This window comes from Macadamia integrifolia, unplaced genomic scaffold (genome assembly GCF_013358625.1).
Source record: "Macadamia integrifolia cultivar HAES 741 unplaced genomic scaffold, SCU_Mint_v3 scaffold1159, whole genome shotgun sequence".
Classification (NCBI taxonomy): domain Eukaryota; kingdom Viridiplantae; phylum Streptophyta; class Magnoliopsida; order Proteales; family Proteaceae; genus Macadamia; species Macadamia integrifolia.
Genome location: NW_024868105.1, coordinates 164,319 through 180,132, shown reverse-complemented (window position 1 = coordinate 180,132; position 15,814 = coordinate 164,319). Strand labels below are relative to the sequence as shown.

At 37.9% G+C, this 15,814-nt stretch overlaps 1 protein-coding gene across 1 annotated transcript in view; it reads left to right on the top strand.

The window, feature by feature from the left end:
• Positions 1-15,814, top strand: part of LOC122062972 — a 32,558-nt gene that overhangs the window by 10,206 nt on the left and 6,538 nt on the right. The window contains exons 2-3 of the mRNA XM_042626638.1: positions 7,502-7,782; positions 7,938-8,103. Coding sequence (XP_042482572.1) covers positions 7,502-7,782; positions 7,938-8,103 — 447 coding nt within the window. The remainder of the gene's footprint in view (positions 1-7,501; positions 7,783-7,937; positions 8,104-15,814) is intronic.

Here is a 15,814-nt window from a genome sequence, read left to right as displayed (position 1 = left end):
CTTCGTAATCGCTCCATCACTTTTGTGAAAGTTCGATGGGCCAATCATTCGCTTGAGAAAGCATCTTGGGAGAAAGAGGATGACATCCAAATCAAGTATCCTTATTATTTCGAGCAACAAGGTACTACAATTTTGAAGATGAAATTTTCAAAAATGGACAGTAAATGTGATTACCTACTTTCTAAACCCGGTCTAATTTCCCAATTAGTTCGGTTTAATCTTGTAGGACCTGAAACCGAGTGAGCCGATTTGAGTACCTTATGAAACATGATAACTATAGTGACTCTGAACTCCAGTTGGCCAAATGAGTTGGATTCAATGCCTAGCGAAGTCCACATATTCAAACTGTGTACTTGCACGTATCACGCGTCCATGCACGCATAATAAAGGTATGTAGCTGTATTTTATGTCAAGTATGCATATTAATCAATTACTGGGAGTGAGATACATGTCGAGGCCGAGCCCATCGAAAATCCCAATGTTTGGGTTAAGTATTGGCCGACTGGTGGGTGGTTATAGATGGGTCGGACCCACTAGTGTGACCTACCACTCTGGTCTTTAGATATTTTGACCCCACTATAAACATCATTTATTACCTTTCCCTCACCTCATTTATTGTTTTACATGGTGGGTGAGAAAAGTAAAGAAGAGAAAGAGAAAGAAGAAAGAGGAGAGAGGAAGGAAGAAGAAAATGGGGAGGAAGATGGTCGTAGTGCATCGCCATGGTCAGATCTCTTGAATCTGACACCAGATTAATGACCCTCATCTCGAGATCTATGATTAGAGGTGAATAAGTCCATATTCCTTAAACCCTTATGAAACCCTAAGCGAAACCCTTCGATTTGGGTAGCAATCCTTTAGATCTTGTTATGATCTCTTGAGAATGTAAATCTAAAGTTTAATAAAGATTTTATATGTTGTTTATAAAGGATTTAGAGGAAGACTTGCTAGATTTGTGAAGCATTTGTTAATCTCTTGAGCTAAAGAGAAGGATTTGAGGTGTTCTTGAGCAAAGAGGTAAGATCCACGCTTAAGACTTTGGATTGACCTTAGATCTAGGATGGAATCATGATTTGTGGAAAATATGGTTGAATCGACCCGTGATAGTTTTCCCAAGGTGGGATGAAGAATGGAAGAGAACATAAAAAATCCTAGTTCTGATTGGTGGGTGCCTGGGAATGATCGGACCCACCAATTCAGCACCCGTCTGTCCTAGGTAGGCTGCTGGCTCGACCGACGTGCAAGACCAGTGGGTGCCCTAGCCCATCTCTCCTGGCCCGTTGGTCCAAATAGAGCTGCTGGTCCAATAGGCAAGCAAGACCGGTGGGTGCTTGGCCTGCCTCTCCTAGCCCGTCAGTCTAGGCAGAGTCCTTGGGTCGAGCAGCAATCAAGGACTGGTCGGTACCTTTCCCACTGGTTGACCCACCAATCCGACTTCTCAGGTTCTGATTGGGCCCAAATTTGTCGAGTAACTTACTCGGTTGATTCTAAACACATTGGGGTTATCATACCTCACTGGTTATGACCCTAATGTGGAGGTATACTAAACCTAACTCTTTTTATGATAGGTTGTACTAGAACTCGCGTCATCGTGCGTTAGATCTTCCTTATACCAAGGGTGATCTTTGTACACTACTAAGTAAGTGAGAAGAGGACATTACATCATGTCATTCTAGTTGTAGACTGACCGTGTCATCATATCATTATTGTGTAGACTAGTCATCCATGTGTGCCATTTGTATGCATCGATGTGTGCATTACAAAATTCACTTATGACTGGACATGCCGATATCTTTAATTGTTAAATTCCTATTCTTACTTTTTGATATGAGATGGATGACTTTAAATTATCGAATATGATGCTTTGCTAGACTAAATGCCATAGTTGGTTTGAACATGAATGCATTGGTGGCCTATGGAATGGGATGCGGTGGCACTATACAGTCGTACTATCTCACATAGGAGCATACGGTTAGGAATGATATATCCCTGTGCTACGACCCTTTCTAGCAGGGGTTTAGGTGTTGGGTATATCATTGGGGGGAAGCCCAAGGTTATGAACCAATAGTGCCAGTTAGAAGTATACCCGACTGATCATTAGGGCGATCGGTAACTTTAGTGATATAACAAGAGGGTCAATCGTACTGCTTTTAATTTAATGTCACCATATCACACCCCGTTCCACACAGAACTAGACTGGGGACCGAGTTAACCCTTATTAACCCAAAACCTGCCAGGATCACATGACGCAGTAATCACAGCACAACATACACACACTAAGTCCAATAAAATTTGTATTTCAGTGGAAGTCTTACCTATACATATCAATAAAGACCCCAATACTCTTGATACCCAAATTGTATTACATAACATAATTGCACGTGGGCCCATAGGCGTGATATATACACAAGAAATACAATTTAAGCATCTAGAATACAAAAGGGGGTAACATTTCCAAAATAAAAGAATCCTTGAATGGTATCAGTGTTGCTGACTTGCAACATAGCTTTAACAGGGCACTCGGCCCAGTGCCTAAGATCTTCAGGGACCCACCAATCCTCGACTATTCCACAATGGGTCCTAGCTCTAGCTCTCTGACCAAAAAACCAGCAAGATCAACTAGAAATGGTGTGTACATGGGATGAGCTCTCTAGCCCAGTAAGTGAAAAGAAAGACCACACAAGTATGCACAATACAAATGAACATATATGCGTGCAGTTCATGTTATAATCTTAGTCCACCTGGACAACAATTCTAAGTCATAGGTTATGTGCTACTCCCAACCATAGTGCACGTATGCCCCGAGTCTGAGTCGCGAACCCCATCCCACGATATGCCCCTAGGGTTGTCGGAGAAGGCCAGCCGTGGATATCAAAAAGTAAAATGCCCACCCAGAGTGATATGAAAGTAAATTGCTCTCCCAGAGCAATATTAAAGTAAAACGCTCACCCAAAGCGACATTAAATTTAATAGTATGATTGGCCCTCTATTATATCACTGAAATTGTCGACATGATATACCCAACACCTAAACCCCTACTGGGAAGGGTCGTAGCACAGGGATATGTCAATCCTAACCACATGCTCCTATATGAGATAGTATGACTACATAGTGCCACTGCGTCCTATACCACGGGCCACCAATGCATTCATGTCCAAGCCGACTATGACATCTAGTCTAGTAAGCATCATAATAAATAGTTAAAATCGCCCATCTCACATCACAAATAAGAACAGGCATCTAACAATTAAAGATATAAACAATGTAAATCATAATTGAATTTCATAATGCACACATCAATTCATACAGTGGCATTCATGGATGACTAGTCTACACAATAATAAGTGATGAGATGAATAGTCTACAACTAGAATAACATGATGCAATATCCTCTTCCCACTTACCTATTGTGTACGATGATCACCCTTGGTATAAGGAAGATTCGGCGTGTGATGACGCGAATTCTAGTACAACCTATCATAAAAGAGTTAGGTTTAGTATACCGCCACTTTAAGGTCATAACCAGTGACATTTGATGATTCCAATGTGTTTAGAATTACAAGAGTAGGTTACCCAACAAATTTGGGTCCAATCAAAATCCAAAAAGTCGGATTGGTAGGTCAACCGGTGGACAGGGCACCCACCAGTCCTTACTTGCCTGTCAAGCCAGGAACACTACCTAGACCGATGGGCCAGGAGCAGCTGGGAAGGCACCCATCAATCCTTAGCACCTTGCAGTTGATCAAACAGATCGTCGATGCACAGCAATGGATACCGGTTCTTGATGGTTAATTTGTTTAATTCTCAATAATCAATGCACATACACAAACTGCCATCCTTCTTCTTAACAACAAGACCAGTGCACCCCATGGTGAGACACTTGGATGTATAAACCCCCTTTTCAACGGATCTTACAACTATGTTTGCAGTTCCTTTAACTCGGCTAGTGCCATTCTATACAGAGCCTTAAACACTAGGGCAGCTCCAGGGATTAAATCAATGGCAAACTCCAGCTCTCTGTCAGGTGGTAGCTGGGTTAGATCATCTAGGAAGACATCAGGGAATTCCCTGACTACCTCCAATTCCTCCAACGGAATAACCTTTGCATCCACATCCAGTACTAATGCAAGGTAGCCCTAACTTCCATCTTCTAATAGCTTCACCGCTTGTAAGGCAGAGATAATAGTCTTTCTATGTCGCTTCGCCCTTTTAGCTTGATACATAAGCTCTACTCCTTCATCATCCTTCATCTTAACTTGTTTCTTGACACACATTACATTTGCTCGATAAGCCAACAATCAAGCCATGCCAAGAATGACGTCAAAATTCTACATATTAAGATAAGCTGGGCATCCAGCTTCTTCCCGTTAATCTCAACTGAACATGGCCCACATACTTCTTTCAACTGTTCCACCGTGCTTATAGGTGTGCTAACCATTAACTTGCATTCTAAGGTCTTAGATGGCACATCAAACTTCCTAGCAAATCTCCTAGACACAAATGAATATGAAGCCCCAGAATCAAGTAAGACATATACAGGTATACCTGATACATATAAGACATCTAGCATTGTATTGCATATAAGTATAATGGGTTACTTAAAATTTATCACAAAATCATTTAATTTAAAGTGTACCTACTACTACTTCAGTACTGGCTTCGGCCTCCTCAGCTATTAAGGCATACATCCTTCCCTGAGGCTAGTTTCCCTGAATCAATACAGGTCTATAAACAGGGGCCTTATTTACTGGTGCCGCTGCTGGGTACCGGCAATCCTTGGCAAAGTGCTCGTACGAATAACAGTTGTAGCATTGGTTCAGTGATGCTTGAACCAGAGCAGGAGGTCTCTGTACTGATCCTAGTACAACTGAAGGACGAGAGGGTCCCGGAGCCATAGGCACCACACTAGTATTAAGGCGGAAAGATGTAGTGTCTGATCCACTAGCTGGTCGGGAAGGATAACCCAATGGCCTGTAAGGCTACCGGTGAGAGGGACCATAAGAGTATGACCCATAAAAGCTCTTGCTCAGGCCACCCGAATCAGCATATGGATTTGCCTTCTTCCACAGTCCTAGTGTAAGGGGTGGCTCTCCCTTCTGCTTGTCTTCCATTGTCTTGGCTTTTTGCACAATCTGTGCATAATCAGTTAAGTCCAACACCTCCAGCAATATACCAATAGATGTGTTTAGTCCCTTCAGAAATTTTTGGGATTTTTCCTCAGCCAACTGCATATGGTGAGGAGCAAAATAAAATAAGATTTCAAACTGTTGCTGATAATCCAGAACAGTTTTGCTTCCTTGAGTTAGTGCCATAAACTCTGCCTCTTTGCGGTCCCTAAAGCTCTTTGGATAGTAATTTGATATCAATATAGGCTTGGAAGCTTTCCACTAAGAATAAGCTTCTATGCCTCTGTACACTCTACAATATCAAATACTTTCTCCAACTCTTGGATCCATTGATCCGGCTCCAATGGGTCATTACCCACCTTGGCGAAGATGGGTGGCATGTACTTCTTAAAAGACTCTACCACCTTTGCTGTAGTGGTGGATGGTGGGTGATAAGGTGGATAAGCCGGATAGTAGGGATAGCGTGGAGGCATCATGAATGGAGGAGTTCCAAGTAGTGGAACCGGAGGGGTACCTCCCAGCTGATCTTGAGGTGCAACCCCAAGCGGTGTTCCTCTAGATTGTACACCAACACCTGACCCCATGGGAGGGTCCTGTGGAATAAGCCCACTTAGAGGCTGACCCTGTAGAGTAGGGTTCAAGTATTGTTGCATAGTAGCCATGAAAGTTTGTTGCTATTGAAGCAACTGTTGCTGAAAGGCCTCTTGCGACTGTTGTATAAGTGTTGCAACATCACCTAGAGTGATGACATATGGGGGACCCAGAAGCTCATTCTCAGGTGGGTTACCCTGAACTTCCCCTAGTCCATAGTCCACTTGTGGCGGTGGATGTGAGGATTTCCCCACGGGTCGAGGTCCACGGGGATTAGGTGGTCGACCAATGGAACGGGAACCCCGAGTGGTACCTCGAGCATTACCACCAGATCTGGTGTGGACCATGGTGTTCTGTACCTAGATTATTCCAAAATGTAAGTATCGACTGAGTGCCACAACATTTATATATACATTCACAATCAATTGCATTTTATATCACAGGTTACATTGATGCACCAAACCTCATGACCAAACGCGCCCACATTAATTATCAATGCATAGTTGGGTTTCCCAACAATGCCTAACTACGCGACGAAAAACCCCTATTGGCACCTAATTGGGCCCACTAGTCACAAAATACGAGAAATTCCAACTCGTGCCTTTCTGGGCCTTGATACCCAAACCGATGGGCTAGACCGGTGGGTAAGCTTAGGCTAGGGCCCGTCGATCTGCAGCCCGCCTTTCGCATCCAAGCAACTTAAAAAATGGGTTTTTAAAACCCTTTTTCCCACTTTCTTTTTTCTTTCTTTCTAACTCAAAGCTAGGGCAATTTGAGGGACCTATCCCACACTTCGACTCACGATCTCACTCACGAAATCGGTGTTCAACTCTTCTTCATCTCCTCAAGTATTCAAGTAAGTTTCCTTTCCTCCATTTTCTCTTTGAGAATCATGTTTTCGCTGTTCTTTCCTTTTTAAAACTTAGAATCTCATCATATGCTTCCATGGAATGTATGTTTCCTAGCAATGTGATAGTTCATTTGTGACTTCCATTTCTTATTGGTCTTGGTTGACCGATTATAGAGAGAAAATCTCAACTTTTTGCCCTAATTTCTCTATTTTAGGGTTTTCTTTTCATTTCACTTATTAATTGCAAATTGATGGTTCATATGATATTCTTCACTCTCAATGTACACACACATTAGTAGAAATCATTTACATTCATGTGTGCTTGGGATTCCCTTCCTTTACTATGAATTTACCCCCTTTATAGTCAAAATCCTTTAAAAATTTAGGAGTTTTACTCATTTCCTTTCCGTTCCTTATGAACGATGGTTACAACTATGTGACCCTCTATAAATTTGTAATACACTTGTCTCAGAATAATATTTTTGCAAGAATACATCAACTTTCCACTATGATTGACTCAACTTTTCTCATATAAAATCCTCGATTTTTCCCCAGTTGTTGTTTTTGGGATTTCTATCAATTTTTCTTCAGCATTAATGAAACTATTTACCACCATTGTGCTCTTTACTATCTATTTATTGCATTTAGGCCTTGAGAAAATATCCTTACCCTCACTTCCTTTCATCTCCATTTATTTGATGAGCATCATTGACTTATTTATCATTACATATATATACCTCTTTGCTTCATCTAAAATTTCACCACTTAGCATCATTGTATTTAATATTGGCAACCGCATTTTGAAGTTTTATCATTTATGTCACCTTTCTTAGGGTTCATCTCACCCTCCCCCCTCTTTTTATAATATTTCTTATCACATTCTTTTCATACTCCTTTGTTATTTATACTTACACATTTCCTTGGTGCTTTTCAGGATATCTTCTAGGAAGGGTAAAGAGGCTGCCTCTTCTTTCAAAAGGAGGAAGTCCGCCACCTTTAGGGGAAGAAATGCAGTCCCAGGTTCCTCTTCATCATGGGTCCGTCCTACAAAGGAGCCTTCTGTCGATCCCATGGACTTTGATGAGGGGTTATTCCATAGCCTCGAAGCGTCTGTGGCATGGTCGGTCTTCTCCAAGAAATCAGTCATGATGGAGAAGACAATGGTGATAGAGGATTTTGCAGCTTTTCAGTTGATAGAGAAATTCACAGCCCTGGGTTGGCAACCAATGCTCCACCTTGATAGTTTCATGCTACAGGACCTCGTTTGATACTTTTATTGTAATTTAGAGGTCTCCTATGAGAATGGGGAGTACTCCCTCACCAGCCTGGTGAAGGGAGTAAACATGTCCTGACTGTGGATCTATTGGCAGGAATCTTGGGTATCTCAGCTGAGGGTGCTCATTTCTACAATCCCCCAAGGATCAAGGTTGTGGGCCTGGACTTGAGCTTAGAGATGCAGGAGAGCATCTATATGACTATCAATGGTAGGAAGGAGAGTCCATTATCTGAGACAGCTTATACCGCCGATGCCAAAGTGTTTGCACGCCTAGCCCAGTTCATCCTGCTCCCCAGAGTGGGTCACAGGAACCAAGTGAGCTTTATGATAGCCTACATTGCCTACTACATTTATGTGGCCTTGGAAGAGGGTGCTTCCCAACTTTACCTCCCCTACATCATGATGAAGACTATGGAGTACTATACCACTCACCCTAATGACTCCGGTTTCCCCTATGGAAGATCACTCACCAAGGTCTTCAATACTTCCAAGTGGACATATTGGGAGAGGAAGGGAAGTATCTAGGGGACAAGTTCACTAAAGAAAACTTGAGGAGGATGGGGTTGTCAGTGTCGACGGGTGCACCATAGGAGGCAAGGGGCCAAGACGCAAAGGGCTTAGAGCAAGAGGAGGACAGTGAGAAGGATGAGGACTACATCCCTCATCCCGATGAGGATGAGATTGATGAGGAGGATATCCTCGAGGAGAAGCCTCTGGAGACCAGAGCAGTAGACCCACAGTTTAGAGCTCCACCAACTTCAGGTGGGGCTTTTGATTTTTAGAGATTGATGGATAGTATTAGTGCCCTCAAAGACGGACAAGATCGGATTTTGGAGCATGTGGGGGAGAGTGTCGTCCGAAGTTGGCTAGCGTAGGTTGGGGAGAATGGAGGCTGATTTCTAGACTCTAGTAGAGGACTTGGACAAGATCTCCAAGGGTATCACTGTCGATTTTCGTCAAGTGCAAAGAGAGGTCACCTAACAAAAGACTAGCTAGACTTTTATGACTACCACTTTCATTGCAATTCGTGGTCCAAAAGGGGAAATACATCCACCGCGCCCAACGGCAATTGATGAAGTAGAAGATTCTTCCCTCTACCTTACCTTGCCTTGGCGATCCTCTACTTTCTTTCTTTTCTATCTTTTATGTCTGATGGTGATAATTCTGATGCCTTGATGGTTGTATATTTTGATACATTCTTATGATTTGGAACTTGGTAGTATTTATGTGGATATTTATAACTTTAGGATAAGTTTTATTTGCTCTAATACCTTGGTTTGAATGAGAATTACAAACACCCAACCATATTGATCATCACATCTAAAGCGACATTGGACCAAATACATCAAAATGCTCATTACCTCACTGACTTGGGATAAACAGTATGAAAATATAGTTTGGAAATAAGATGCAATAGTGACTATCATACTTATTTCCAAATTGGTCCAGGATCGGAAACCAAATGAGCCCTATGAAACAGATACCGAAAGTTTCATTAACTACAAACGTCTCCCAAACGCTCAAGCTTCGATCAAAGAAGCCCATTAGGAGTGGGTCCAAATTTCCTAAAACACTAGACCTTAATCAATCAAGGCTTTACTAGTGACTGAATGTGTGTGTATTGACTGGAACGTCAAATACCAAATGAGGTAAATATACCACATATAGCCTCAATTTTCTATGGGAGGCAAATAAATAAGTGTATACACATTAAAAAATGGCCATTATAAAATACATGTATATTCTCAAGAACAATAATGATGTATCATAAATACAAAAACAAAGTGAAATAAATTAAAAATTAGATGCAACTGAATATATGAGCAAAGCTCTCAACAATAAAATACATCAAAAGAACTAACAAAGTCCCTTATCAGTGACATGCTCTTGGAAAACTTTTGGAATCAAGCCCTTAACTATTTGACAAATAATTATTTATTTGTAGTAATGTAGTTCTACAGAAATTTTTGATTCATGAGCTTACTCCCACTGATCTTTAGATAAACCTATTCGATTCCTCTCCTTTTCATAAAGAACCTTAGCTTGAACATAATAACAACCACTAGCTTAGAAGGTATATCAATCTAAGATTAAAATCCATTATCATAATAGTCAAAGAAATATTAAAGGATTAGTTTCATTCCTCAAAATTAGAACCATTCAAGGTTTTAATAGAAAATAGCGGGAAGTCAAAGCTGACAAATATAACCATTGATATTTACCAAAATATACAATATATGTAAGAACAAAAGGCATATTAATATCCCAACAATATATTAAACTTGACTAATTGGGTTATTAATCAGATTTATCCCAGTATTGTTTTCAATAGCTGTAGGAAAACATAATTGAGAAAAGATCCGATGCCATTGGGGTCACACCTGTGGTGGTAAGATCACCCAACACATAATGGAATCTTTCACATACAAGGTGAGATGCTCGAAACAACACTACTCTAAAGATTCTGTCACCTATGGTGGCAAGACAAGAACTTCTAAAGCTGTGAAGTATAAAACGTCACCCTCACACTATCAAGCGAAACTGACCAACGGAGACTCACCTCTGGTGGCAAGAGCACATCATTCGTCATATGGTCTCCTTGATTACAACCCATCCCGAATAGTCAATAATGATTTATCAATCTCAACAACTAGCCCACTAAGTGGAAGCGTAATCATCGAAATTATGAAAAAAACTTATAGACTTGAATTGTTACCAAATGGCCATGGGTTTAGATTTGGGTGCAAATAACAAGATGAACTATTTCAATATGTAAAAAAAATATTTTCAGCCTAAGCCTACAAAAGCAAACCATTGTAAACTAAACCCTAATAGTCAATATGGCAACACCATAATTTAGCAGTTATCAAAGTGAATACATTTTTAGTATGATAGTTTTGTACTTCTGGTCATTACCATAAATAACTAAATATGATAATTTCCAGTAATGATAATATGCTAAATATGACAGTTCATAACATTTATTCATGATAGCAAAAACACATGAAATATGTTACTTTATCCAATACATTAGATATAAGAAGTTGTATACAAGCATGATCTTTAGGCCTAACTAACTTTAATATCTTATACAAACATTTATTTATAAACTTTAAAATCAATCACAATAAACCCCTAAGTAAAAAAATTCATTAGCTAATAGGGCACATGAACTAAATAACTTATAGGTCAAAACAAAAATAAATCCTTAATAAATAAAAGTAATATGAGATTAGATCTATAGTAAATGTAAACAACTTCATAGACTTTATACCAATAAGCCACTAAAACTTCAATGGACTCATTTAAATCATTTAAGTACGATATATCTATTTTATTTCGATGAATTTTTAATAAAATTGGACTTTTATCACAAGTACACATATAAATTCAAAGAAATTTTACTTAAATAGTGCACTTATAATATTTTGATTAATAATAGGGTGTCAAAACTCATAATTAAGTGTCTCGTAATAAAACTGCATGTCACGGGTAATAAATATTTTGTTCTCCCATGAATACAAGAGAGTGGGGACCAGATGACCTAATAAAAGTACCAGTTATAAGAATCAATATCACTTCATATTAGAAGTAGATCTAACTGTTGGCTTGAACAACAATGGTCAAAATAGTCAACAACATAAACAGATTTCAAAAATCATGTTAATAAAAGAATATCAAATAATTTCTGATTTCACTTGCATAAATTGTTTATGGTTTATCTAATTGTTAGACTTCAAAATTGGATTTCATTAAAACTATGATGGAAATAATTAATAAACCACTAACATGTAGAGGCAACTTAGGATGATCTTGCATCATAACATCTCAAATGTGAGTATAGGTATCAACATTATTAATCTTTAAGATGTCAACTATATCTACAAAGGATTTCACTAAAGCTCATTTAATTATAAAAGTCATAAGATTACATAATTGAAAAACCCATGACAAATAGACTAAACCAGTAACCAAATTCAACTTGGTGAGATTCACATGCATAGGCTGGAATAACTCCATCACTCAAGAGTCATAGATAAATATCTTGAGACAGATGCATATCAATTGTCCAAGGGCATTGTTGTAGTCAGTGAAAAAATAAAATAAAAAATAAAACCTATGGAGCCCTTTTAAAACATGTGACTTGTATTTACAACCATTATAGCCAAGTGCTAATTTTATATAATCGATATATGGTGTCGATACATTTCAACATTGTAAAAATTGATCAATACACTTGGTAAAGAATCAATAGGTTATAATACTCTTATAGAGCATCATTCGATTAATGATGCAAATAAATAATATGAGTGAATATAATGTATAAAAAATATACAAATTCTACATTCCCCTTACTGTGTTAGGATAACATAAAACATCATAATAAAGTAGTGCAAGGCAATCGAGTGGTTGACAAACATAAACATGGGCTTATTGATCTTAATGAAACTTTTCAGTGTGCTAGCCAATGATTAGACATGATTGGGCTGAAGAAATAAATTACTTTAAAATTGAAGCTAGAATAAGGGAACCCATTAGAAAAAGATACGAGCCTAACCATTTAAGCTCAAAACTTTTAAAACAGCCACCATTCAAATACAAGAATTATGAACCTCATAATTTCTTTAAGAAATTTTAAGTTGCATGGATAAACCGAACAACCTAATTTTGTTTTCATCATTACTGAACACAAGGGTACACAAGGTTCATCTCCTCAAACCACAAACTAATTTCAACAAAAAATAATAAATAAATAAATAATTGAGGATCCAACTTTATCCAACTCTGATTTGACCCATTTGAACAAAAAGTAGGTAAGAACTTATTTCTAGGTAAATGAATAAAATACATTTTCCATTCAACTTGAGTCATTAATTTTTTTTTTTTTTTTTGAATAGAATACATAATAATGTAATCTCATACCATTCATGAATAAGAATTATTCCCTCTATGCACCAATTCACTTTCGAATTAGATTAGAATGGTTCAATCTTGCCCAAACAAAAAAGAGATCAAACCAATCATGGTCAGAGTAAACGGTTAACTAGGTTGGGTCTCCAGGTAAATCATCTGAACCAAAAAGGAAATAAATCAATATTAGATTTCGGGCTAAACTCAACGGTTAACAATTAGGCTGACCCTTATATGGGTTGGGTGGGATTTTGGGCTACCCATATAACAAGCCCAAAGAACTTAAAGGAGACCCTAGTAATTAGTGAGCTTTTCAATAAGCCCAGCCCAAAAGACTTGTCTTATCCCAAAATATTTTCAATTGAAAGATGAAATGATAATCTGGAGCCCAGAACATCGGTTCAATAAAATCAACTACGTTATCATGCATGATCCATGAATGTATTACCAAGAACTAAAAAAAAAAAAATCTTCTTAATATTAACATCAAAATTATTATTTTCCAGAAATTTTATAAGAATCAATTCTAGATTACCCTCGCTATACTTGATAGCTGAAATCTAGATATTTTTCCTGATCATATTTTAGGTGGGGTCTAGAGTAAAATACCCCGCAGGTCTAGATATCTCCTTTGAGCAGGTTTGGATCCTCTCCAACTCTTTTTTTCAGGTGGCAGCACTGGACCACACTATAATACACAAATATACATATAATGATGCAACTAAGATCAAAGTACTAATTAATCCAGTGGGCATTTATAGTAAAACAGATTTTCCATATCAATTGCAAGGTTTTCATAATGAAAATAACAATGGTGCACCAAATAGGAAAGGAAAATCTGAAAAACAAAGCTATATGCAATCAAGAGGAAATAGAAGAACTCATCCAAATAAGATTTAAATTCTGACCAAAATGAAGATGTCTCAACATACCATGTGGTTTCAGGGATACTTTATTACTCTAAATTTCATCCAATACAATTCAACTATGGGTCTAATTTGTTCCAATTTTCATGAGAATATTGCTGCCATAGTTTAAAAAAATTAATTAGAATCACTCATGACTGTTGTGTGTTTCTAGAAGTTAGTCCAAATCAAGTTCAGATAGAACTCAAAGAGCAAAATAAAAAACAAAAAAATGCTATAGTTGAAAGGAGTCACTAAGTACTTGATACTTGGAATTGGCATTGGGACAAATAGGTTAAAAGAGGATAATAACCAGCTAAAAACAATCATATGATACAAAACCATTTTCAATCAGGGTTGATACTGATCCCATTCAATCCAATTCGGATAAGATAGAAATAACCTTAACTTTAATTATTCTTATTATTATTTTAACCATTTATCTGTACCCAGTCTATGGAACCACTGATATACCAATTCGATTTTTCAAACCGAAGAAACATAGAGGTCTAGATTTTTCATAATCACCAAAGAAAACTTTTGTGATTTAATTTTTTTTTTTTTTATTGAAAGTCATAAACTTTGTACGGCTTTCTCACAAGAGAAACTTATAAAAGTAAAACTTTTTTTTTTTAAATAAACATTAATGCTTGTCAATCTCAATTCCCAAGATGAATAAAAAAAAAAAAACTTTAAACGGTTTCACCAAAATGGCTTAGAAACTCAGCTGCCTAGTCAAGTTGGTGAGCTGTGGTGTGCAAAAACCTCATGCTCACCAGGAGGTCTCAAGTTCAAATTTCCTGGTTATTACCTACTTAGCTCCTTACCTTAGAAAAAAAAAACCCCTCAATAAATTAAATCTCTTTCAATAATTTATTTCATATTTTTTGTCTTTATTTTAATATAATATAAATATATAATAAAATATAATTGAAAAGAAAAGGTAATTGAATAAGGGAAATAATCTCTTTCTTCCAAACTGAAACTAGTCTACAACTAATAGAGTGGAGTACACAGCGGCCTTCTTAATCACCGCCGGCTACCTAAAACCCCAATGAATCTCAGACACACTTTGACAAATAAAATTCCTTCCACAATCATTAGAAAAAGAAAACCATGGCCAAGGGTGAAGGACGAAAAACCCTTGAGGGTTTCCAAATCCCTGCCGCTTATGGCAGCCAAAACACTGTTACTGCCAACCCTTGGCCCCGACAATAATGTCACCAAAAAATATATATATATATATATATATATTTAACGTCGGCCAAAAGTCAAGAATGTAATAAAAAAAAATCCCAATATAAGGGTTTCTATGCACGAAAGCAATTACTGAATCCAAACTTTTTTTTTTTTTTTGGTATGAAATGCAACTTTCATTCATACAATAATATATATATATTGCAGCCTATTGTCTTGACCATGAGCAGGATCTGATACCATTGATAGAAAATAAATGCGGAAATTATTCATAGAGATCGATGAGCATGCACGATAAACACTACAAATATATGTTTTAGGTATACCTAAATCCATTGTTGAAGAATAACAACTCTTCAAGACTCTTTTCGTATGTTTCTTGTACAACAGGATCAATGTTGGTCGGGTTTATCTTCTTTCTCTTTTGCTTTAGATCATTAATCTCACTTAATTGGTTAGTGATAACTATATATAAGGGTGAAGGTAGGGACCAACTCTGCAAGGAAATTAGGGTTTCCTCCCCATTAAAGAAACAATACCTTAGGTCCATACATAGTAATATATATTTCATACCATTAAGGTGTGCTAACAAAATCCAATATCTCCATAGAGATCACTTACCATTATTGGATTCTTTCTACTTACTCCATTTATAGTCAACACCACTAAATCGGTTTTTGGAAACAAATCTTAAACTATGCTAGCCCACCTAATTAAAAATCTTACAATATGAGTACCATCCGACGGGGAGAAAACTCTACAACATGAAGAAGGGCGCGGGAAGAGAGCCATACAAATACGAAAATATGAAAACTCTCAACGAAATGGCTTGTATACCTTAGGTTTCTGGCCAAGCATGCGTCAGAGAGAGGTGCCTAGGGAGATCCGCTTCAAGCCTCATAAATACCACTTCAATGGGTGAGTATGAAAATCTTCCTCACACTACTAGTAAATCTAG